The sequence below is a fragment of the Ceratotherium simum genome, chromosome 17, assembly GCF_057802395.1.
Source record: "Ceratotherium simum simum isolate JZ-2026a chromosome 17, ASM5780239v1, whole genome shotgun sequence".
In the NCBI taxonomy this organism is placed as follows: domain Eukaryota; kingdom Metazoa; phylum Chordata; class Mammalia; order Perissodactyla; family Rhinocerotidae; genus Ceratotherium; species Ceratotherium simum.
Window position 1 is genome coordinate 51,930,311 of NC_141916.1, and position 27,317 is coordinate 51,957,627.

At 37.7% G+C, this 27,317-nt stretch overlaps 1 protein-coding gene across 1 annotated transcript in view; it reads left to right on the plus strand.

Moving 5' to 3' along the window:
- The first annotated feature begins 402 nt into the window (after positions 1-402).
- Positions 403-27,317, plus strand: part of LOC101408849 (alpha-2-macroglobulin) — an 81,507-nt gene continuing 54,592 nt past the window's right edge. Inside the window, exon 1 of the mRNA XM_087442776.1 lies at positions 403-496. Within this exon, the coding sequence (XP_087298902.1) occupies positions 426-496 (71 nt within the window). The 5' untranslated portion in view covers positions 403-425. The remainder of the gene's footprint in view (positions 497-27,317) is intronic.

The window sequence follows — 27,317 nt, forward strand, 5'->3', positions numbered from 1 at the left end:
TCTTTGAGAAGTACAAGTCTTCTGTGGCTGAGAAGCCCTGCCGCCCACAGGTCCACACACACAGTCAACACAGTCCTGCCCTTGTGAGCGCCCCGACCTCCCCAAGTGGACCCAGTCTCTCCACGGCGGGAGCCCCACACACTCTGCCACCGCCCCACACTCTCCACCCGCTCCTTGTGCACACCCTGCCCCGCTCAAGTCAGCTCAGTTGCCAGGCTGCAGAGAATCCAGTCACCAATCTATGCAGGCCCACACGTTGCCTGAGGGCTTGTTGTTGGGTGGGGCTAGTCTCTAGGGTGGGCTGCCTGCCCTGGCTGAGCTGGATTAAATCGGTGCTCTAGCGGGTGGGGCAGACCCTGGCCTAGCAGGTCTCAGGGAGAACTCCAATGGCGTCTGTGTCAGCACGCTCACACCAGGCCACAACAATGGCCGCCGCCAATGTCCCAGTCCCTGGAGAGGTCTCACCCCTCACCGAGATGCACTCAGGGCCTATTAGGTGAGTCTCTTGTCACCGAAGCACCGTGCACCTTTCTTTCTGGTGATTTTAGGATGCTTTCTGGAACGGGTGAGTTTGTGCGCGGGCCCTTTAAGAGCCAGTTTTAGTTTCTTTGTGAACCGGGTTTTCTGGGGGTGCTCCCCAATGCTTTAGTAGCAGGCAAAGTCAGATATTATGCTGCTGGTCTCAATTGTGCTGGGTCCACAAAATGCCCACAGCGGGGGCGCTCCCCGGCTCAGGGCCCTGAGCCTCCAGGGAGGCTGCGTACCTGTGAGCTGCTCCCGGCGGCCGTGAAGCTGGCGGCTTGTGAAGGTGGCGTTTTTCCTCTCCAGAAGGGAGTCTCTGCCTCTTCTACCCCAGTTAGGATTGTCCGTTGTTGCAGGAGTTCCTCTTATCCAGTTTTCAGTTCTGTCTCAGGGGTAATTTTTCCACGAGTAGTTGTAAATTGGCTGTGTCCACGGGAGGAGGTGAGTTCAGAGTCTGCCTACGCCGCCATCTTGACTCCCAAGCTGGAAGACAGATCATTGAGAACGATCTTCCCTACACAAGCATTTTAGCAGACTAATAAAGCTCATGAATACATATAATACAACTTTCTACCGTCACACATATCCTTTTTACAAATTTTCAAACTTTGGAGTTATGAAAACAAGAACTAGAAAACATAAGGCAAGGAAAATATGGTTGATTTGAAAAAGATAAATAATTCAAAAAATAAAAAATGAATTCTTTGAAGTAAAAAAGAAATCAACTAATAGTTTAAGCAGTAGATCTGACAGAAATGAAATAAAAATTAATAAATTTGAAATCAGATCTGAGAAAATTACTCATAATGCAGAAGAGAGGAAAAAAGAGATACAAAATATGAAAAACAAGTTAAAGGACAGAAAGCATAGAACAAAAAGAATCAACACTTATTTCTGACAAGACGAAAAACTAGTATAGGCTGTTTCCACCTTCTTCCAAACAACCCTGGAGAACCAATATAAGCAAGAGGGAAACATGGATTTTAGGAACAAACAAAATATTAGAAAAAACTGGAGGAAATGAAAGCAATCTGAAACTGAGGAGGAAGTGGTAGGGGAGTCGGTAGTCAAGGAGAAAGGGATTTGGGAAATGGCTGTGACATAATAAGCTGAAAAAACGTTATTTAAATTCTGCTCTTTATTTTCTTTCAGCTTGCTTTGGGACAATCATTATCCCTTCACCACAGAAATCAGCAGCAAAAGTTTAAGAGTAAAATCGTGTTAGCCAAGAGTAAAATCTACAAGTATGAAGAGTAGATGACATCAGATGTGGAATGACCAGTTGCCTTAGCCATTCACTTTCCCACTCTGTCCTCTTTCAACCCTCAGAGCTCCAGGGACACTGCCTCTTTCCATTGCTGTCTCCCTAAAGACATAAAAATGCAGCGAATAAGAGTGATCAGCAGTGGTCTTGGGGATTTCCTCCCTGGACTCTACAACTGATGGATATTTGGGTTGTTGTTGTTGTTTTGCTACTATAAATTAATCTGCTACAACCATTCTTGTCTTTTAGTGAACATATGCCCATATTTCTCTTGAGCAGATTTGTTAGGTCATAGGCATATGTTAATCTTTCCTAACACTGCCAATAGTTTTCCAGAGTGGTTGTACCAATTCGCTCTGCCACAAGCAGTGTATGAGAGTTTATGTGGCTCCACATTCTTATCAACACTTGGTACCTTTGTGTATGAAAATTCAGCCATTCTTCTAGGTATACAGTGGTATTTCATTATAACTTTAATTTGCATCTCCTAATAACTAATAACATGGAGCACCATCTTAAATATTTAACACCCATTTGGATATTCTCTTATGGAAAGAGTTCATTAAAGTCATTTTTACCTATTTTTTATTACATTGTGTGTTTTATTTCTTACTAATTTGAACGAGTTTCTTCATATATTCTGGGTATACATTATGTTCAGATATATGCATTATAAGAAACATTTCTCTTGCCTTTTTACTGTCCTAATGCTATCTAGATGAATAAAGTTTCTCAATTTTAACGAAGTTCAATCTATCAGTTTTTCCTGTTGTGGCTAATGCCATAGGCATCAAATTCTTCCAGAGGTGGGCTGCTATTGCCTTGTGTTTAAAAGGGTGCCTGATGTTCCCATGCCACCCTCTCTTTCAGCAGTTGCTGCTTGCCTGTACCACTAAGGAAGTCTCTTTTCACACTTTTGTCCCTCTCTCAGCAGTAGACTTGAATTACTTGTTACTCTGCGCTGGGCTCACAATGTACTGGTCCAGCTCCATCTTCGACAGGCTCTATTTACCTGAGCCTCACGGGTGAGGCTTTCTCAGCATTCTTTTCCCTCTTCCCATGACAGTCAAACTCTGCCTCGTACCTGACGATCTTGGGTATAATCACCCCTCCTCCAGCAGTGGCAGATCTCTGTTATACGTGTAATATCCCGGGCCCAGGAGGGTTTCCTATCCCTCCCCCAGGGGCAGAGGATTCTTCTTTCTATCCCTTCCAGAGCAACAATGAATCTTTGCCTGTGCCCTGGGAGGTAGGAGCCTCTCCCACAAAAGCATGGATTTTTGCGTGGGCACTGGGAGGAGAGCGTTTACTGCCCTCCCCCAGGAACCCAGACTACCCCTACATGGCCCACACAGAAGGACTTAGACCTATACCACATTTTCTTTATCCATTCATCTGTCATTGTATACTTAGATTGTTTCTACATCTTGGCTATCGTGAGTAATGTTGCAACGGCATTGCACGTATCTATTCAAGATAATGATTTCGATTTCTTGGATATACCCAGAAGTGGGATTGCTGGATCATATGGTAGTTCTATTTTTAATTTTTTGAGAAAACGCCACACTGTTTTCCATAATGGTTGTACCAATTTACACTCCTACCAACAGTATGGAAGTGTTCCCTTTCCTCCACATCCTCACCAATATTTATCTCTTGTCTTTTTGATAATAGCCTTCCTAAAAAATGTGAGGTGATGTTTCATTGAGGTTTTGATTTGCATTTCCCTGATGATTAGTGATGTTAAGCACCTTTTTGTATACCTGTTAGTCATTTGTGTATCTTCTTTGGAAAAATGTCTCTTTAGGTCTTTTGCAATTTTTTAATCAGATTGTTTGCTTTTTTGCTATTAGGTTGTATGAGTTCCTCATATATTTTAGATATTAACTTGTTATCAGATATATGGTTTGCAAATATTTTCTCCCTTTCATAGGTTGCCTTTTCATTTTGTTGATGCTTTCCTTTGCTGCAGAAGCTTTTTAGTTTGATGTACTCACACTTATTTATTTTTGCTTTTTTGCATTTGCTTTTGGTGTTATATCCAAAAATATCGTTGCCAGGACCATTGTCAAAGAGTTTTCTCTATGTCTTATTCTAGGAGTTTTGCAGTTTCAGGTCTTACATTTAGATCTTTAATTCACTTCAATTTTATTTTTGTGAGTGGTAGAAGAGAAAGGTCCAATTTCATGTAATTATCCAGTTTTCCCAGCACCATTTTTTGAAAGACTATCCTTTCCACATTGAGTATTCTTTGCTAACCCTGTCAAAGATTGGTTGAATGTATCTGCATGGGATTATTTCTGGGCTACCTATTCTGTTCCATTGGTCTATATGTCTGTTTTTATGTCAATGCAATACTGTTTTGATTACTATAACCTTGTAATATAGTTTGAAATCAGGAAATGCAATGCCTCCAGCTTTCCTTTTCTTTCTCAGGATTGCTTTAGCTATCTGGGGTCTTTTGTGGTTGCATACAAATTTCAGGGTTTTTTTTCCTCTATTTCTATGAAAAATTCCATTGGAATTTTAATAGAGATTATATTGAATCTATAGATCACTTTGGGTAGTATAGACATTTTAACAACATTAATTCTTTCAATCCAAGAACACAGGATATATTTCCATTTATTTTTGTCTTCATCAGTTTCTTTCATCAATGTTTTATAGTTATCAGTGTACAAGTCTTTCATTCCTTGGTTAGGTTTATTCCTAAGTATTTTATTCTTTTTGTATCTATTGCAAATCGATTGCTTTCTAAGTTTCTCTTTCAGATGGTTTGTTGTTAGTGTACAGAAATGCAACTGATTTTTGCAGGTTGATATTGTATCCTGTGACTTTACTGAATTTGTTTATTAGTTCTAACAGTTTTTTGTTAGAATCTTTAGGGTTTTCTACAAATAAGATCTATATTTTCTATATATAAGATCATGTCATCTGCAAAAAGAGACAATTTTATTTCTTCCTTTCTGATTGTATGCCTTTTATTTCTTGTCTACTGGTTGCAGCTAGACCGTTCAGTACTGTGTTTAATAGAGATGGCAAGAGTGCTCATCCTTGTCTTGTTCCTGATCTTAGAGGAAAAGCTTTTAGCTTTTCACCATTGATTATGATGTTAGCTGTGGGTTTGTCATTTATGCCTTTCTCATGTTGAGGTGCATTCCTTCTATACCTAATTGGTTGACAGTTTTTATCACGAAAGGATGTTGGATTTGTCAGGTGCTTTTTCTGTAGCTACTGAGATGAACATACGATTTTCATCCTTCAATCTGTTAATGTGGGGTATCACATTTATTGATTTGAAGATGTTGAACCATTCATGCATCCCAGGGATAAATCACACATGATCATGGTATATGACCCTTTTAAGGTGCTTTTGAATTCAGTTTGCTAGTATTTGTTGATGATTTTTGCATCTATGTTCATCAGGGATACTGACCTGTAAGTTTCTTTTCTTATAGTGTCCTTGTCTGGTTATGTTATCAGGTAATGCTGTCATCATAAAATGAGTTGGGAAATGTTCCCTTTTCCTCAATTTTTTGGAAGTGTTTGAGAAGGATTGGTATTACTTATGATTTAAATGTTTGGTAGAATTTGCCAGGTAAGCCATCTGGTCCTGGGTTTTCTTTGCTGGGAGATTTTGGGTTGCTGATTGAAGCTCCTTACTAGTTATAGGTCTGTTCAGATTTTCTATTTCTTCATGATTCAGTCTTGGTAAACTATATGTTTCTAGGAATTTACCCATTTCGTCTCAATTATCCAATGGGTTGATGTATTAATTGCTCATAGTAGTCTCTCATGATCCTTTATATTTCTGTGTATCAGTTGTAACATCTCCTCTTTCATTTCTGATTGCCTTTATTTGAGCCCTCCTGTTCTTTTTTGCCTTTGGGAAGATGTTCTAGCCCAGGGGATCCCTTTGGCACCAGTTCAGGCATGCAGGCACTCAGAGCAGCAGCAGCACTGATGTCCAGAGACCAGGACCACACAGAACTACTATGGTGCTTGGGGCCTGAGGCACAGGTGCACTTGCTGCAGCAGTGGTGTTGGTGTCTGAGGTGCAAGTGTGTGTGCAGGTTACTTCTGGAACTGGGATCTGAGGCTCTGGAGCTCATTGCAGTGGCTCAGCCTCTGGGGAAGAGGAGGAGGGATACAGCAGAGGAATAGGCCCAGGGATGACAGGGTGCAACAGTGGTCCCAATGTCACTAAGCCTTAGAGATGGTGTGTCAAGCTCCCAACTCTGGCCCCAGGGGGCAGGATGCAGAACAACAGCAGCTTGGCCCTCGTGATAGCAAGTTATATCGGTGACTAAGGACCCAGGAGATGGGCTGCAGAGCAGCAGCATGGCCCTGGTAATGGAGGGTCAATGGGCCCAAAGGCCAGGGCAGAGAGCAGCAACAGCATCTGGTGATGGCGAGTCCAAGCCCCAACTCTGTACCCAGGGGTGGGTCACAGAGCAGCAGCATAGCCAGTGATGTAGGTCAAAGCCACGGCTTGGGACCCATGGAGCAGGGAGCAGAGCAGCTGTAGCTCCAGTCCTGTAGAGGGTGAGGTGCTGTGGCATCCTGATCCCAGAGAGCAGAGCGTAGCAGAGACTTAGGCCCTTGGGGGCAGGTCTCACACAGCAACAGTTCCAGCCCTGGAGAAAGGACACAACAGCAGGGACTCCAAGCAACTCCGTCAACTGGGTTGGGCATTGTTCAAGACTGTGGAGGTCCTCAGAAGTAAAGGCTGCGGATGTCCACAGCGGTAACAGGGATTACTGGGTTCCTCCTGCTCCACTTTTCCCCAAGGGGTAAAATCCCTCCAAGGGGATCCCTCTGGTGCCAAGCTGCTCTGTACTGGGGGATGGGATGAAGCAAGTAAAATGCTTCCTATGCTTTTCTCGTCAGCCATTCTTGGTTTTTGAGCTCCACAGGGTTTCCGCTACTTCTTCAGAGCTTTCCCAGAGCTATTTTCATCAGTTTGTAGTTGTTTACTTGTTTTTGTGAGGGAGAGGAGTGCTGGGACCTCCTAGCCTACCATCTTGCTGACGTCAGTCTCAGTCATTACTTAAAACGTACATAAGGAAAACTTTAAAACATTAATGAAGAACACAAGAAGGACTTGAACAATGTTAAAACATACTATATTTTTAGATAGGTTAAGTTAGCATCATAAAAATGTCAATTCTCCCTATATTTACTTATAAATTTTATGTAATTGTAATTAAAATAAAAAGATTTTTAAAACCAGAGATGCTGCTTCTAAAATTCATATAAAAAATAAGCACATATGAACATGTGAAATAATATAATATATGTATATTTGTTTCTGCCCCTGATTACTGGCACAGAGCTCCTAAAACCCTGTAATTTCCTAAGTGATAATAGTACTTGGAGAATCTTTTGTTCGAATATTTGGTCTCTGACCCTGGATCTTGACACAGAACTCCTAAATCCCTTGGAATTTCCTGAGTGATAGGAAGCCTTTTGTTCTAATGAGACAACTTGTGGTGGGCTTCTGGATAGCTTCATGATGGGAGCTGGTCACCAGAAAGAACAAGCCATGATTAGAAGCTATTCTTGCCAAAGAATAAAGGCTCCCATCACTGCGCCTCTATATTATGGGCTGCTGCGCCCCTGCTGTTTTATCCTTGTGTATATATAGTTCTTCATTCAGTTCGGTTGATTTGCAAGCAACTTAAAAGTCTCCAGCAACCTGAAGATGTCCTCTCTCATTTTCAGCCCTACTCAGGATTTCTTCCTCTGTTTTCAGCATCCTTTAAATGGGTCATTGTGAAAAAGAAAGGAGCAAAATGGACATACATTTGATTCAGAAGCCCAGTTACATTTCAATTATTGTCCTCTTAGTCAGAGAATTCTCAGCCCACACAACATTTTTGTGGAGGAATTTTGCCCATTCACTTTTTGTTTTGGTCTTATGCGAGTTTTCTTTTCTTCTTCTTTTTTTCTTTCTTTTTTTTTTTATTTTAGTAGGAAAATCAAATACTGGTGTGATTTTATATTTCCATGGTATTTTAAGCATCTCAGAGACTTTTCTGTATATCTCATTTTTTCTAAACTGTTTCAGAGGAAAAACTAGAAGCAGCATGAGAAATCGTTCTCCTGGGCCTTCTCGTAGACCAGAATCAAAAAGCACAGTGTTTCCCAACGGAGAGCTTGGAAGAAATCTTTAAAGATGATCCAAAAGATCTGAATTAGAATTTGAGAAAGAATTTTGTAAGAAATACAAGGTTTCTCAATTATAGGGATTAGATGGGACAACAGGAGGGCAGGTCAGCCAGAAGTCTAAGAAATTCTCTCCCTAATCCAGAACACTTTTTGATTTCATCTTTATGTTTTCCAAAGATAGAAGAATAAACTGTGTACTAGTCCCTCCCCTCAAATGATGCATATAGTATTACTTATCACTAGGCATTTTGATCCCTTTCTCATAAGGTCAAGTATTGCTGACCCATCTTTACATAAGGAATGGGAGAAATAGGAAACAGAGATTAACACATTTTCCCAACATCTCACTGCTCCCAGAAAAACAGTTAACTCTCTTAATTCTAGTTCTCTTTATTGAATCCTGGGATTAAAATTCCAGATTTCCAGGACCATATATTTGCTTGCACAAGCAGAAAGAATATATGTGTGGGGCAGTAATAGCATTATCAAATAGGGACCAAAGAAGAAACCAGGGGAAGGTAATTTTATCCACTGTTGTATTAAAAAAATCATAATCTGGGAGCCTAGAAGCAGAAGTCTCTGCATGTTTTTATTCAATAATATGAGGCTATGGAGACATGTATGTGAAGACGGCAGTTCTCAAAATGATAACAGGGCTAGTCTGCTCTTCCCCTTCCCTTTATCATTTCTTTTCTCTTTTGTTTCTCCCCAAAACGTTACATAAACATACCTTAACTGAAACTATACATGCTCATTTTTCTTTTCCTAAAATAAGCAAAATATTTCTCAGGTTTCCCAGCTTTCTTCCCTGACTAACGTGGAAGGATAATTTGTTGAAACGTTAACTGATGTTTTGTTCTCACTGCTGAAAGGATTTGAGAAGAAGGTGATCTGTGCTGATTCTGATCCCCTGGTATTTTTGCCTTCCCTATTTCAAAACCGTAGCCAGGCCTTTGTGTTCTTTTGCCTTAAGAATTTTCATGGTTAGAAGCAGAGGTTGCTTAAAGACAACTTTGTGAAAGCCCTGGCCACTTGAGCAAATTACTCTAGATGCTCCTAAAGAGGGGAAAGAAGTCCTTTGCAGGGAGGTAAGAGTAGAAGCCCAGTTGGCAGGGAGAATACGAAACCAGGAGATAGTGGAGGATTGTGGGACCCAGGTTAGTGGGCACTGGGGGTCCCCTCCCTCGCTGCACCTAGGGGAAAAGACAGGACCTCTGAGTTAAATGGCTATGTGAGGCGGACTCTGGGGCACAGAGTTTGCAGTCTCAGCAAACATTCTCGTGTCCAAATATAGCATAGAAGCAGCCGGGCTTCAAAGCGGCAGAGGGGTGGGACAACGGCATGCTCTCGTCAGGAGTACCCAGTTTCAAGCAAAGACTAAAGCTTTACAAACCCCCGTGTGAGGGAAGCTCTAATAAAAACTAAGATTAATTCTCACCAGGAAATTTGCAAGAATGGAAGCAGAGTCAGGTTTAATTCAATCAAAACAAAATAAAGCAATGTTATATTTCTTGAATGTCAGAGTCTGTGGTTCCAAATTCATATCTGGTATAACAATAAGTCTTCTTAAAAATATACCAACACTTCTATTTCCTTGGCCCTGAGAGTTGAAACTTCTTGTTCTCACTCACGGTCATTGTGAAACCACTGTGACTAATTCAGGGCCTAGCATAAAGTAGTCAATTCCTTCCTTCCTTCCCTTTTTCCTTCCTTCCATGTATTTTTATTGAGTATAATTGATAAACAAAAAAGCTGTACATATTTAATATATACATCTTGATGAGTTTGAAAGTAAGTATATACCCATGAAACCATCACCATATACAATGCCATAAACTTAACCATCACCTCTAAAAGTTTCCTCCATCCCTCTTTTTTGATAAGGACATTTAATATAAAATCTACTCTTTTAATAAAATGTTAACTATACAATACAGTATTGTCAACTATATGCACTATGCTGTACAGTAGATCTCTAGGACTTACTCATCTTGCATAAGTGAAACTATGTACCCTTTGATTAACGTCTCCCTGATTCCCACTACTCCCAGCCTCCCTGGTAAGCACCACTCTACCCTCTGCTTGTATGAGTTTGACTATTTTAGATTTCTGATATAAGTGAAATCATATCATCTTTGTTCTTCTGTGTCTGGCTTATTTCCCTTAGCATGATGTCTTCCAAGTTCATCCATGTAGTAGCAAATGGCAGGATTTCCTTCTTTTTTAAGGCCAAATAATATTCCACTGTACGTATATACCACATTTTCTTTCTTTATTCTATTGTCAATGGACATTTAGGTTGTTTCCATGTCTTTGCTATTGTAAATAATGCTGCAATGAACATGGGAGTGCAGATATCTATTTGACATCCAGATCCCAATTCTTTTGGATATATACCCAGAAGTGAAATTGTTGGATCATATGATAGTTCTATTTTTAATTTTTTGAAGAACTTCCATATTGTTTTTCATAATGGCTTTACCAATTTACATTCCCATTAACAGTGCACAAGGGTTCCCTTTTCTCCACATCCTCACCAACACTTGTTATATTCTGACTTTTTGATAATAGCTATCCTAACAGTTGTGAGGTACTATCTCATTGTGGTTTTTATTTGCATTTCTCTAGTGATCAGTGATGTTGAGCACCTTTTCATATATCTGTTGCCCATTTGTATGTCTTCTTCAGAGAAATGTTTACTTGAAAAAATGGTCTTTTGCTCACTTTTTAATCAGGTTATTTGTTCCTTTGCTATTGAGTTGCATGAGTTCCTTATAGATTTTGGATATTAATCCTTTACCAGATACATGATTTGCAAATATTTTCTCCCATTTCATAGGTTGTCTTTTCACTTTGCTGATGGTTTCCTTTGCTGTGCAGAAGCTTTTTGGTTTGATGTAGTTCCACTTGTCTATTTTTTCTTTTGTTGCCTGTGCTTTTAGTGTCATATCTAGGAAATCATTGCCAAGATCAATGTCAAGAAGCTTTTTTTCTATGTTTTCTTCTAGGAGTTTTATAGTTTCAGGTCTTATGTTTAAGTCCATAATCCATTTTGAGCTGATTTTTTGTGTATGGTGTAAGATAAGGGTCCAGTTTCATTCTTTTTATGTGGGTATCCAGTTTTCCCAAGACTATTTTTTGGAGAGATTATCCTTTCCTCATTGTGTATTCTTGGCTCCCTTGTCAAAGATCAGTTCACAGTAAATGTGTGGGTTTATTTCTGGGCTTGCTATATTGTTCCATCAGTCAATGTGTCTGTTTTTATGCCAGTACCATACTATTTTGATTACCGCAGCTTTGTGATATAGTTTGAAATCAGGAAGTGTGATGCCTCTTGCTTTGTTCTTCTTGCTCAAGATTGCTTTGATTATTCAGGGTCTCTTAGGGTTCCATGGGAATTTTAGGATTGTAAGTAGTCAATTCTAATATCTTATAATTCAGCTATTCCTAGAATTCCTATTTTAGAAATGTATTGTAAGAAAGATGATGAATGAAAAGACTTCTATAAATTTTCTGTATCACATTAGTAGTATTTGTGTCTATTAGGGAACATAAAACAGTTGTTGAGGGAGGAAAACTGAATATAAAGAAAAAGAGAAAGAATAGACAAGTGAAGAGTAAAGTCTGGTCTTTGGACCTTTTTCTCTGTCTACACTCACTCCATGGGGATTTCACCCAGGATTAAAGCTTTAAATAGCATTGATATGCTGATGACCTCCAAATTTTTATTTAGCCCAGGCCACCCTCTTTAACTAAGAAGTCGTAAATACAAATGCCCACTCAACAGCTATATGTGGATGTCTGTTTGGCATTTTAAACTTAATATATCCAAAACAGAAATCCGGATTTCTCCCTTAAAACAAATTGAAAACTACTCTTTCTGTGAGCTTTACAATATAGATAAATGGCTAATTCATTCTTCAACTAATCAGACAAAAACCTTAGAGTTACCACATCATATCAGCTCTACCACCCAAATATATCCAGAATCTGGTTACTTAATCACTACCCTCATTGTTATCTCCCTAGTCCACACTGGCATTATTCCTTGTCTGAATTATTGCAATAATTTCCTACCTGATTTTCTCTATTTTAGCACCTCTGTCCCCAGCAGATATTCTCTAAAGCAACAATCTTTTAAGTGATCTTCAAAATACTTAAAGTAGTTCGCATTTCATTCAGAAGAAAAGACAAAACCGTTCAATGGCCTATTGGCTCTACCTGATCTGCATCCCATCATCCATCTCCTACCCTGTAACTTATATCCTACTCTCTTCCCCAAACTCAGTCTCTCTGTTCAAGCCCTACTAGCCTCCGTACTCTTCCTCAAACACCCCCAGACACACTTCTGTTTCATAGCATACGTATGTTTTACACCTTCACTTCCTTGAGGTCTTTGTTTAAATGTCATCTTTCAGAATGGCTATAATTAACAAGACAGGAAACAACATGTGTTGGAGAGGATGTGGAGAGAAGGGAACTCTCATACACTGCTGGTGGGACTGCAAACTGGTGCAGCCACTATGGAAAACAGTTTGGAGATTCTTCAAAAAATCAAGGATAGAACTACCATATGATCCAGCTATTCCACTGCTGGGTATTTATCCAAAGAACTTGAAAACACCAATGCCTAAAGATACATGCACCCCTGTGTTCATTGCAGCGTTATTCACAATAGCCAAGACTTGGAAGCAACCTAAGTGCCCATCAAGGGACGAATGGATAAAGAAGATGTGGTATATATACACAATGGAATACTACTCAGCCATAAGAAATGATGAAATACAGCCATTTGTGACAACATGGATGGACATTGAGGGTATAATGCAAAGTGAAATAAGTCAGAGGGAGAAGGTCACATACCATATGATTTCCTTCATTAATTAGTAGATAGTAACAGCAGCAAACAAACACATAGAGACAGAGATTGGATTGGTGGTTACCAGAGGGGAAGAGGGGAGGGAGGAGGGCTAAAGGGATAATTCGGCACATGTGTGTAGCGATGGGCTGTAATTAGCATTTGGGTCGTGAACATGATGTAATCTATGCAGAAATAGAAGTATAATGCTGTACACCTGAAATTCATACAATGTTATAAACCAATGTTACTGCAATAAACAAAAAATTTTAAAAAATAAAAAGTAAAAAAATAAATGTCATCTTTAAGGAGAAAGCTCTAACCACACCACATATGCAATGTATATATACACATGTGCATGCACACACACACACACACACTTACTCCCTGTCCACCTTACACTGCTTTATTTTTCTCCAGAGCATTAAATATCATATATATATATGATGATATATATGATATTTATATATATATATGTATATATACATCATTTGTTTACAATTTTTCTCTCTCCTCAAGAATAAACCTCCATGACAACAGCGACTTTGTTTTAGTCACTGATGTATCTTCAGAACTTAGAACACCTAGGACATAGTAGACACTTAATAAATACATGTTGAATTCAATATTGTTTGAGTTAGAGTGCTGACTCTACTACTTATAACCTATGTGATTGTCAACCCATTATTTCAGTTTTCTCATCTGAAAAATAGAGTAACAGTACCAACTTTGCAGTACTGTTTTGAAAAGGAAATTATGTAATTCACATGAAGAATTTAGCACAGAGAACCTCAATAAATTTAGCTTTAATTAATTTATTAAAGTAAAATACAACTCACACGCACACACCCAGTTATCATTACACTCACTCTCCCTATTCATTATTGATGGTAGTGGCAGCATCTATGACAATGGTGGTGGATGTGCGGTTTCAACATGATCCTGGCCCACTAAGAAACATAATGTATGTCTTAGGCACTTCAGTGGAAAAGTCTGGATTCTGTATAAACTCCAAAGTGGATTGATTCAACTATCTGATTTCTACCAGCTGGAACAAATAACACAGTAATGAAGACTGTCACCACTAAAAATATATGTCTTCATAAAAGCCCAATTAAGACCACAAATGGCAGAAAAGGAGTGGAAGACAAAAATAGGAAAAAAGAACAAGAGCAATGAATACAAAACAGTAAAAAGTATGGGACATATTAATCCAACTATATTAATAATCAGATCAAAAGTCAGTAGTCTAAATATACGAATTAAAGGATAGAGATTGTCAGAGTGGATCAAAAAACAAGACCCAACTATATATTGTCTTCAAGAAACCCACTTTAAATATAAAGACACATATAGATTCAAACTAAATGGAGGAAGAAAGACTAACACTAATTAAAAGAAAGCAAGAGTAGCTATATTAATTTCAGATAGAGAAGACATCAGATCAAGGAAAATTAGGGAGAAAGAGGGGCATTACAGAATGATAAAGGGATCAGTTCTCCAAGAAGACGTAAAATTCTTAATGTGTATGTGCCTAACAACAAAGTGCCAAAACACATGAGGGAAAAACTGACACATCTGCAAAGAGAAATAGATGAACCCACTATAATAGTTGGAGATTTCAACAACCCTCTATCAGAAATAGACAGTTACGGCAAGCAGAAAATCAGTAAGGACATAGTTGAACTCAACAGCACCATTAATAAACTGAATATAATTGATATCTATAGACTACTTAATCCCAAATCAGCAGAATACACATTATTCTCAAGCTCACATGGAACATTCATCAGAACAGATGACATTCTGAGCCATAAAATACACCTTAACAAATTTAAAAGAATAGAAACCATACAATGTCTGCTCTAAGACCACAATAAAATTAAACTAGAAATCAATAACAGAAAGATAGCTTTAAAATCTCTAAAATACTTGGAAATTTAACAACATATTTTTAAGTAATACATTAGTCAAAAAAGAAATCTCAAGAAACAAAAAATGTTTTGAACTAAATGGAAATGAAAAAACAACTTATCAAAATTTGTGGGACATAGCAAAAGCAGTGCTTAGCGGGAAATTAATAGCATTGAATGCATACATTAGAAAAGAATAAACATCTAAAATCAATAATCTAGGCTTACATCTTAAGAAGCTAGAAAAAGAAGAGCAAATTCGTTCCAAAGTAAGCATAAAAAAAGAATAACTTAAAAATTAGAGCAGAAATCAATGAAATTGAAAAGAAGAAATCAATAGAGAAAATCAATGAAACCAAAAGCTGGTTCTTTGAAAAGATCAAATAAATTGATAAGCCCCTAGCAGGCTAGCTAAGAAACAAAGAAAGATGACACAAATTACTAATATCAGAAACGAAAGAGGGGACATCATTAGAGATCTCATGGACCTTAGAAGGATAATAAAGAAATACTATGAACAGCTGTATGCCCACAAATTTAATAACCAAGATGAAATGGACCAATTCCTTGAAAGACACTTCTGCCAAAGCTCACATAAGAAGAAATAGATAATCTGAATAAGCCTATATCTATTAAAGAAATTGAATCAATAATTAATAACCTTTCAAAACAGAAACCAGCAGGCTCAGATAGGTTCTCTCATGAATTGTACCAAACATTTAAGGAAGGAATTATACCAATTCTCTACAATCTGTTCCAGAACATAGGAGCAGAAAAACACTTCCTAATTCATTCTATGAGGCCAGCATTAACCTAATACCAAAACCAGACAAAGACATTACAAGAAAAGAAAACTGCAGACCAATATGTCTCATGAATATAGGTGCAAAATTCCTCAACAAAATATTAGTAAATCAAATCCAACAATGTATAAAAGAATTATACACAATGACCAAGCAGGATTTATCCCAGGTATGCAAGAGTAGTTCAATATTTGAAAATCAATTATTGTAATCCATCACATCAAAAGGCTAAAGGAAAAAAATCACATAATCATGTCAATAGATGCAGAAAAAGCATCTGACAAAATCCAACACATATTCATGATAAAAACTCTCAGCAAATTAGGAATAGAGGAGAACTTCCTCAAGTTGATAATGAACATTTACTAAATCCTACAGCTAACATCACACTTAATAATGAGAAACTACAGCTTTCCCACTAAGATCAAGAACAAGAGAAGGATATCCCCTCTCACCACTCCTTTCAAACATCATACTGGAAGTCCTAGCTAATGCAATAAGACAAGAAAAGGAAATAAAAGTTATACAGATTGGGAAAGAAGTAAAACTGTCTTTGTTCAAAGAAGACATGATTGCCTACGTACATATCTGAAAGAATTGACAAAAAAAAACTCCTGGAACTAATAAGTGGTTGTAGCAAGGTTGCAGGATACTAGTTAATATTTTAAAAAGTCAGTTACTTTCCTATATACCAGCAATGACCAAGTGGAATTTGAAATTAAAAACACAATACCATTTATAATAGCACCCCCCCAAAAAATGAAATACTAAGGTATAAATGTAACAAAATACATACAAAACCTATATGAGAAAAACTATAAAACTCTGATGAAAGCAGTCGAAGAAGAACTAAATAAATAGAGAGATATTCCATGTGCATTGATAGGAAGACTCAATATTATCAAGATGTAAGTCTTTACAACTTGATCTATACACTCAACGCAATCCTAATCAAAATATCAGCAAGCTATTTTGTGAATATCAACAAAATGATTCTAAAGTTTATAGGGAGAGGCAAAAGACCCAACAAAATATTAAAGGAAGAGAATAAAGTTGAAGGACTGACACTACCTAACTTTGAGACTTACTATAAAGCTACAGTAATCAAGACAGTGTGGTATTGGTGAAAGAAGAGATAAATAGAACAATGGAACAGAATAGAGAGCCCAGAAATGGACCCACATGAATATAGTCAACTGATCTTTGACAAAGGAGCAAAGGCAATAAAATGGAGCAAAGACAGTCTTTTCAACAAATGGTGCTGGAACAATTGAATATTCACATGAAAAACAAAAAGAAAAGTATCCAGACACAGACCTTATACTCTTCACAAAAATTAACTCAAAATGTATCATAGACCTAAACGTAAAATACAAAATTATAAAACCCTGGAAGGTAATATAGGAGAAAAATCTATGGTGACCTTGAGTGTGGCAATGACTTTTTAGATACAACACTAAGGGCACTATCCATGAAAGAAATATTTGATAAGCTGGACTTCACTAAATTTAAAAATCTGCTCTGTGAAAGACACTATCAAGAGAATGAAAAGACAAGCCACAGACTGGGAGAAAATATGTATAAAAGACCTATCTGATAAAGGACTATTATCCAAAATATATGAACAACTCTTAAAACTTAATAACAAGAAAACAAGCAACTTGATTAAATAATGAGCCAAGGACCTGAACATATACAAAGATATACAGATGTCAAATAAGCATATGAAAACGTGCCCCACATAATATGTCACTAAGGAAATGCAAATTAAAACAATGAGATACCACTATGCACCTATTAGACTGACCAAAATCCAAAACACTGACAACACCAAATGTTGGCAAGAATATGGAGTAACAGGAACTCTCATTCATTGCTGGTGGGAATGCAAAATTGTACAGCCGCTTTGGAAGGCAGTTTGGCAGAATCTTACAAAACTAAACTTACTCTTGCCATATGATCCAGCAGTTGCACCCCTTAGTATTTACCCAAATGAGTCAAAAAAGTATGTCCACACATAAACCTGCAAACAGATGTTTATAGAAGCTTTATTCATACTTGCCAAAACATGGAAGCAAGCAAGAGGTCCTTCAGTAGCTAAACAGATAAACTGTGGCACATCCAGATAATGGAATATTATTTAGCACTTTAAAAAAAATGAGCTATGGGGCCGGCCCTGTGGCTTGGTGGTTAAGTGCGTGCGCTGCAATGCTGGTGGCCCGGGTTCGGATCCCGGGTGCGCATCGAGGCACCACTTCTCCGTCCATCCTGAGGCCGAGTCCCACATACAGCAGCTAGAAGGATGTGCAGCTATGACATACAACTATCTACTGGGGCTTTGGGGGGAAAAAAATAAAATAAATAAAAAATCTTTAAAAAAAAAAAATGAGCTATGAAGACATGGAGGAAACTTAAATGCATATTACTAAGTGAAGGAAGCCAATATGAAAAGGCTACACACTCAATAATTCCACCTATTTGACATTCTGGAAGAAGCAAAACTACGGAGACAATAAAAAGATCAGTGCTTGCTAGCGATTAGGGAGGAAGGCTGGACAAAACAGCAGAGCTCAGAGGATTTTTACGACAGTGAAACTATTCCATATGATATTATAATGGTGGATGCATGTCATTATACATTTTTCAAAACCCATAAAATGCACTACACCAAGAGTGAACCCTAATGTAAACTATGGACTTTGGGCGACAATGATGTGTCAATATAGGTTCGTATATTATAACAAATGTTCCACTCTGGTACAGGATGTTCATTGCGGGGGAGGTTGTACATTTATGGAGTCAGGGGTATATAGGAACTCTCTGTGCTTTCTGCTCAATTTTGCTCTAGCTCTAGAACTGCTCTAAAAAATGAAGTCTATTTAAAAGAATATAGATATATATGACTTTCAACTCCATACGGATCTTGAAGGCCTATGTGTTCTTAGCTATATCTCTCTCTTAGACCTCAGCAATTAGTTCAAACTCCCATTCCAACTTTCAAACCCTTTTGGCCACTATTCCTTCCTTACTCTCAATATATGACCTTGCCTCATATTTTACTGAAAAACAGAGTTTATCAGCCAAGAGCACCAGAATTTCTTCTCTACCATCCCAACCAGATCAGAACCTATACTCATCCTGTCTTCCATCCTTTCTGGGTTAGAGGAGTTGTGGCCTCCTCCTACCTGAAGATAATCCTACCAATTGTGTTTTGGACACCACACTTTATTTAATTTCTCTTTCTACTGTGTCTCTTACCCCAACTAAAAAATATGCTGAAATTGACCCCATTTTAAGAAAAAAAGGTAAAAATTTTAAAAAATAAACTTTTCTAGGGCTCAATTCACCATACCTACCATTCTATTTTACTCCTTTCTTTTACAACTGATTTTTTATATTTAACTAGATACTAATTAAGCAATCCCTGAAGGAATTAACCTTAAATTCTGATGCTCACAGAATAGATAGCATTTTACCAAGATAATCCCATTTATCTGTCTAGGCCTATGTCTGTTTGACAGTTTGTTTTTTATAAATTTTGTTTATTTTATAAACAACATATATCTACTAAAGTAAATTTGAAAAATACAGTAACTCACAAAAGAGTAAAAATTAGCTCTCTACCTCTTCCCTTCATTTCCTGAACAATTCAGTCTAACTTCGTTAGATGGCGCCAGGCAAGACAGACGTCACATTGAGTTGAAGAGAACTAGGATAGTAGAGAGTGGGGTGTACAACCCTGACAGAGGTAAGAAGAAATGTTCACAAAAGAGGGTGACCGAGCTCAAGCTGTCAGAGCCAGAGGAGGATGAGAAGGATGTTCTCATGGAGCGAAGTCTACGTGTGGAATATCAGAGGCCAAGGAAGCTATGCATGTATGTACGTTTAAATATACATAAACTCCCCAGCTCTATTTGCTGAGAGACCCTCGAAATAGTGACACTCCAAAAATAATGGGCCCAGTTCTTGATTTCTAATGTCAGAGTCTAAAAAAAACCATAAGTTCTTAGAGAAATGCTGATTCCAGATTTAGAGAAGGAAAATTATAAGATGAGTCTGCAATATGTTGGGCCAGAAAATAAAGAATTGCTCAAAGAATGATGAATACATGTCAAAAGGACCCAGAAGCCAGCTTAAAGAGATTTTTACTGGCCAATTCTGAAACAATTTGAGCACCAAAATAAATAATGATAGTCACAGATTATAGCCCATTAAATAAAATAGGAAACCATGATGACTCCATACTGGTATAAACAAATATATGATACATTTGAAATTTTGATGAGAAGCAGGATATTTACATAGTTTGATAGTACTGCTCTATAAAATATTTATTAATTATAAAGGAAAAAATAACCTTATAGACTAGAAGTCTGGCACATATCATCTTAATCAAGTGATCAAATTTTACATTGTTGAAAACGGAAGATATTGAAACGTGCCACCTGATAGATCACCATAAGAAGAACAGAGCATCACTCTGGGATTTCCTGCTAAAGATGTAAATGCCTTCTGGACATGTCTACTTGGATGTCTTATAAATACTTCAAACTCTTGCCCCACTCCTTATCACTTTTCCTTTCCTCCTGTATGAGCTATCTTGGTAATGACAATATCATGACTTAATCAACTAAATTTACTCTCTCTCCCTCCATCCTAAATCCTAATCTGAAGCACCATTATCTCCCCCCACTGCAAGAGCCTTCTTTCCGATCTCTTTGCTTATCTTTTTGCTCTCTTAAATCCATTCCCCAAATAGCAGTCAACATAATGTGTTTTTCTGTAGGGTTTTTATTTATTTATTTTTTTGGTGAGGAAGATTGGCCCTGAGCTAACATCTGCTGCCAATCTTCCTCTTTTTGCTTTAGGAAGATTCTCGCTGAGCTAGCATCTGTGCCAAGTCTTCCTCTACTTTGTATGTAGGACACTGCCACAGCATGGCTTGATGAGCAGTGTGTAGGTCTGTGCCCAGGATCCAAATCCACTAACCCCGGCCGCTGAAGCAGAGTGTGAGAACTTAACCACTATGCCACCGGCCCAGCCCCCATAATGTGTTTTTTCAATGTGTGTGAGATTATATCACTTTTTTGCTTGAAAGTTTTTAGTGGCTACTTATTACAATTGGAATAATATCCAATGTGCTTGCATGATCCAGACCTTCCTGCCTCTTCAAACGCATATCACTATCTTCCCTGTTCTCTGTGCTCCATTCACAGTGGCTTTCTTTTATATCCTTAAATGTTCCAAGATTTTCTCTGCCCTGTGTCTTTCACAGGTACTAGCTCATCTGCCTGGAAAATTCCTTCTCTCTAATCTTTTCCTGGCTAGCTCTTACTTATACCTCAGGCATCAGCTCAAATGTTACTTCCTTTTCTGGATGCTTGCTAATCTATCTTCCACATTACTACCAGGATGACAGTTCTGAAGCACAAAATCAATCACTTCATTTCTCTATTTTAGAATCTTTTAGTGAAGGCTTTTAGCTTAGCCCCCAGATCGTTATGTTCTGGCCCCTGCCTCTTTGTTCCCAACTCCTCCTCTTCTGCTCCTCACATCTATTCTTGACTGTGTGCAGTGCATGAATGAGACCACACCTTTTCACATCTCCATCTGCTGTCTCTTCTTCCCAGTCTACCATTTGAATAACTTCTGCTCTTCCTTCTAAATTCAGATCCATGGCTATCATCCCCAGGAAATCCCTCCACTGTCAGGTGTGCCCCTACCCTCTTCTCCAACACTCTACATTTAAGTCTTTCAAAGCACTTGATACACAGTGGTGTCATTGTTTATTTACTCATCATTGTTTATTTACACTAGATTAAGTTCTCTCAGGGCTTTTTATCTCCAGAATTACAGAGTACCTCAAATAGAGCAAGTGTGCAATAAACGATTGTGAAATGACTGTTTACACAAAGTGGCACTGTGGATCTGCACAAATATTTTGTTCTTTGTTGTTGTGCAGTTAAAGATATTTTTCAGATAATTTGAATGAAAATTTTCAGGACTCAACCAACTTTTCAAAAGTCACTTAGCTTGTTTTCTTTAAAATTTTTAATTTAAGTTTTTTCATGGGTAGCAGTCACATGGCTCAAATACTAGAGCATATAAAAAGACACAGGGTGAAAAGTTGTCCTCTCACCCTTCTTCCTGATTTGCCCAATTTTCACCCCTTTAGACAACCTCTTTTCTTAGTGTTTTATGTAACTTTCCAAACTTTCTTCGTCCGATACCCAAACAAATATGATTATTAATTCTTTTTTCCACCTTGTCAACATAAAAGGTACCATAAACACACCTTTTATTTTCACATAATGTATCTTAGACATGTTTCTATATCAACACACAGAGATTTTCTTTTTTCCACAGTTTCACAGCATTACATTGTACAGATGTCACAAAAGTTATTAACCAACTTCCTATTGATGTAAATTTGAGCTGTTTCCAGTCCTTTATCACTACAAACAATACTGCAATGAATAACCTTGAAAATACATTATTTCACAAGAGTGCACTGAATTCCAACAAATGTAATTGCTCAGTCAAATGATTTGTGCAATTTTAGGGTTTTTTTGTGATTGTAGTTTTGATAGTCAGATTTTTTATATATTGAAAATATTGCTGCATATTTATTTTACGTCCAGCTAACTTATTGAATTCTCTTATTGTTTGAAGTAGTTGCCTAGTTGAATCTCTTATATTTTCCAGGTGTAAAATTATCTCACTTTCAAATCATCATTTTACCTTTTCCTGTTATACTTAACACCTCTAATTTATTTTGTTCATATTGGCTGAAACCTGTAGAACAAACTTAGAGTAGTGGAGATAACCTTTTTGTCTTATGTCTGACTTACTGTAAATACCTTAATGTTTTCTTATTAGCATGGTACAGGTTTTCATGGGGAGATAATATATATATATATATATATACACACACACATATAGTTATACATATATAACACTACATAATTATGGAATTATTCATTGATTACTCTTTTACCGGGTTTTTATAAAAAGTGGAAATTTAACTTTGTCAAACCCCTTTCTACATCTATGGAACTTCTTTAATGTGTTGTTGGATTATGTTTACTAACTTTTCATTTAAGGCATTTTATTGATATCTATGAATGAGATTAGTTTCTTTGTGTTATCTTTGCCAAGTTTGTATATAAATGCTATACTCAGTTCATACAAAGAATTTTGAGGGGCCAGCCCGGTAGCCTAGTGGTTAAGTTCAGCCTGCTACACTTTGGCAGCCCACGTTCGCGGGTTCAGATCCCAAGTGCAAACCTACACCATTAGTCAACCATACTGTGGTGGCGACCCACATACAAAATAGAGGAAGGTTGGCATAGATGTTAGCTCAGGGCTAATCTTTCTCAAGCAAAAAGAGAAAGCTTGACAATAGATGTTAGCTCAGGGTTAATCTTCCTCAAGTAAAAAGAGGAGATTGGCAATAGATGTTAGCTCAGGGTTAATCTTCCTGAGCAAAAAAAAAAAAGAAGAATTTTGAATTCCTTGTTTGTTTGTACTCAGAAACAATTTTGACATCACTGGAATTGTTGCTTGTACTTCGCTGTAAGAAATTGCTCTACCAGTGCCACTCTGACTGTCATGTTTGTGCAAGCAGTGCCAGGTCCCAACCACGAGTCCTCTGCGTATGCCAAGATTTTACATCCACAAGTTCACAAAGAAAGAACCTCACTGCATTTTGGGGAAGAGCTATTCACCTTGAACTCAGTGTGTGCTCAATAAATGTTGTAGATGATAGATAGATGGAAGGAAAGGAAAGGAATGAATTATTGGTACACAGAATAAAGAGGTAGCCATTGTCTAACATGTTATTGGCAAGGAATCTAAAGAAATCATGATATTTTTATGCAAAAAAATTACAGAAGTGTGAATTACATATTTGTTAGTGAATTCATAGCTTAATTCATAATTGAATTACTATACCTAGAATGTTAATTAATAAATACTTTTTAACTTGGAAAATGTTCTCTGATAGAACACTTCAGGCCCTTAATACTTAGTCTTTTCAGTTCTACATGTTATGTCAGTGACTAAATACACAAAAGGAATGCTTATCAGTTTTGCAAATAACACAGTGCTGGGAAAGGCAACTCTCCGGTTATTGGAATCACATTTTAAAAACTAAAGATAAAGACCAACCTTTGCCAACACACAGCCTTCTTTTATACATTGAGTTTAGTAATTTGTTCTTTCAGCAATTATTTATTGAGCACCTAACATGAACAACTGGACACCGTTCTAGGCATTAATATGTATATATACTGTATATATTGTGTATATATATTCTATACACACAATATCATATAGTTACACGTAGTATATTTTATATGTCATATAGTCATATATATTTATATATAATGTTATATAGTGATATATAGAATGAAATGTGCTGTGAAGAATAAAAAACAGGGTAAGGAAATATAGGACTGCATGTGGAGGGCTGCTATTTTGGATAGAGGGTCAGGAAGGGCCTTTGTGAGGAGGTGTAGGAAAGGAGAAATGAATGAAGTGAAGGAGAAAGCCATATGCATAGCCCAAGTACCCCAAGAAGGCAAAACAGGGAGTGTAAATGTCCTGAGGCAAAAGCGGAATTTGTGTATTCTAGGAACAGGAAAGACACCAGTGTGATTGTACCAGAGTGACTGGGATGGGGACAAATAGTAAAAGATGAGATCAGACCATAGGCCAGAATAGGCAAATCCTGTTTTTGTAGGCTTTCATAAAAATTTTGGATTTTATTTTAAGGATAATATGGAGCTGTTAGAAGAGTTTCCCAGGGCATGACATAATTAGATTTTCATTTTAAAAGATATATTTTGGCTTTTGTAAGAAAGTGGATTGTAAGAGAGCAGTGGTAGAAACAGGGAGACAAGTTAGGAGACTCTTGCACTAGTATAGGATGATGGTGGTTTAGACTAGATTGAAGGTAGACGAGATAGAGAACAGTGAGCAGATCAAAGGTACATTTTGACTTGCTGCTAAACTTCAGGTTGGAAGTAGTAGAAAGGGAGAAACCAAAGATGAATCCACAAAGTTTTGGTCTGAGCAATTGGTTGAATGGTGATGCCAGTTACCGAGGGAAAAATCCTGAGGAGACAGGAGGAATCAGTTTTGGACATATTGAATTTGAGGTCCATTAGCGATACGGTACTTAGAGCCCCAGGACAAGGAGAGATCCCTTTGGAGAGAGTATGACTTGAGAAGAGATAAAGTCAGAGGACTGAACTTTGAGACACAGCAACGTTTAAGTGTCAGGAAGATAAATAGTCAGAAAAGGATTCTGAAAGTGATTGACAGAATCAAAGGAGTGTGGGGTGTTGAAATCCAAGTGAAGAAATGCCTTCAAGAAGGATTTCAAGAACAGAGTAAGCAACTATGTCAGTTGCTTCTGAAAGAATAAAATGAAAAATGAGAATTGACTTCTGAAAGTGGCAGCATGGAGATCATTGGTGACCGACAAAAACTGTTTAGGAAGAACGCTGGAGGTAAAGCCTGATGGGAGTAGGTTTATGAGACAACGGGAGAAGCAGCAGCAGAAGCAGTAAGTTTGGCCAAATATTGAGAGGAGATTTGTGAAAGTGGGAGAAAAAATTGGAGTGGTACGTGGAGGGAAATATGTAGTTAAGGATTTTGTTTTATATAGATGAAATATATATTTCTATGCTGATGAGAATAATGAAGTTAAGAGGAGAAATTTTATGGTGCAATAGAGAGAGGTAAATAATTTTAGTAATGAAGTTTTTGAGTATACAAAAAGAGATAAGTCCAGTAAAAAAATAAAAGGATGGTTTGGATTTAGAGGCACAGACAGTTCATCCAGTACAACACAAGAGAATGCAGAGTACCCAGGTACAGATGCAGAGGAGCTGGTAGTTTTGTTATCGGGGCAAGATGATCCGAAGTTTTAATTCTGATTGCTTCTGTTCTCTCAGTGAAATAAGAAGCAACATCATCAGTTGAGAGAAAAGAAGAAAAACAGCATTTGGAATATTGAAGAGAAATCAAATGTGTCAAACAATGACCTGGGAGCGTGGGAAGATGAAGTTACTTGAGCAATATAGTAGCACTGTGTTTTTATCAAAGTTTGTAGTCATGAGTTTACTAAAGTGAGATTTGTCAGCATGCTCGCATGTTTCTCAACAGCCATATTCTTTCATTTTGATGCAAGCAAATGTAAACTCCCCAATGACAGAGACATGTGGTTTTTGTTAACCACAGAACAGTACCTGGTACAAAGTATGCATTAAAATATATGTGGACTGACTAAATAACATTCCTCTTCTCCACTTGGCTGCTTTACTCGTCAAAATGTCCCCAGTACCCGATACAGAGCCTGATTCATAGTAGGCCTTTAAATATTGAATGAATGAATGAATGACCCAATTAATCAATCTGGTTTTTTCCTTAATTTCTGAACTTTGTGCCCAGTACGCTATTGAATAGCTTCACTGGATATCTCAAGAGAGCCTCAAATTCAACATATCTAAGATTCTACTTCCTACTTTTCCTACATCTGTTATTAGCAAGATCATCCATGCGTTTGCCCCAGTGAGAAACCTCGAGTCATCCTTTATTTATCATCTCTAAATCTCTAAATTTATCATCTCTAAAAGGTCCATAACTATTTCATAAATTTCTGAGCGCAATAAGTGAAATACCAAAGTAAAATGCTTAGCACAATGCCTGATATATAGTACCTACAAATATTAGCCATTATCAGCTTTCAGTGTTTCTAAGATACACATCTTTCCACATCCCTTTAATCCGGACATGTTTTACAATCAGTAGTGTATCATGATCTAATTAGATGGGAGTTTTTTTAGTAGCATATTAGATAATGGTGTCCTTATTATCAATGGTGCCTTAGATGTGATAAAATGCAGTACTATAACTTCTCTCTTCAATATGCCCACCAATATTAAACTAGTAACTAAATCATGTCCAGTATACTTCAAATTCATACTTTTCTCCCTCTCTCCATTGTTGCAACCTTACTTTAGGCCCTCATTTTCTCTCACCAGAATATTGAAATAACACCCTGAATGGCCTCCTTGCCACCTACACTGCCCTTCTCCAATGTATGTACCACATTCTTATCAGAGTGATCATGTTTCTCCCATGCCTAACCCACTTCATCGTCTAATTGCCTACAGAATCAAATCCAAATTCTTTCTTATGGCACACAAGGCTCTAATTCTCTAATCTTATTCCTAAGCCCCAGCCAAACTGGACCCCTTTCTGTCAGATCACCTAACACCCCATGTTGTTTCACAACCCCATGTGTTTGGTCACACTGAGCTATCTCTTTGGAACATATTTTGTATCTGTCTGTACATCAGCTAGGAATTCCTCTGGCAATAAACAACAGAAAAGCAACTAGCTCGCTTAAATAAACAGGGACGAAGTCCATAAGTTGACATTTCAAGGTTTATACGATTGCCCAATAATGCTGGCAGAGACCAAGGCCTTTTCTATCTTTTGGACTTATTTAGCAAGCAGACCTTCATCCTGCTGCTTGTTGCTTCATCATCTCAAGGTGGCCATTGAAAGTTCAAGCATTATATCTATGTTCCATGCAGGAAGAATGAGGAAGGACATTCAGTGTTGTGCCCACTGAAATTTTCTTCTTTTACTAAGAAAGCAAAAGTTTTCCATAAGCCTCACCCAGAAGTTTTCCGCTTACATGTATTGGCCAGAATAGCTCAATTAACCACCCATTGCTTGAAGATGGCTAGGGGGAAAGATATTGTGTGGGT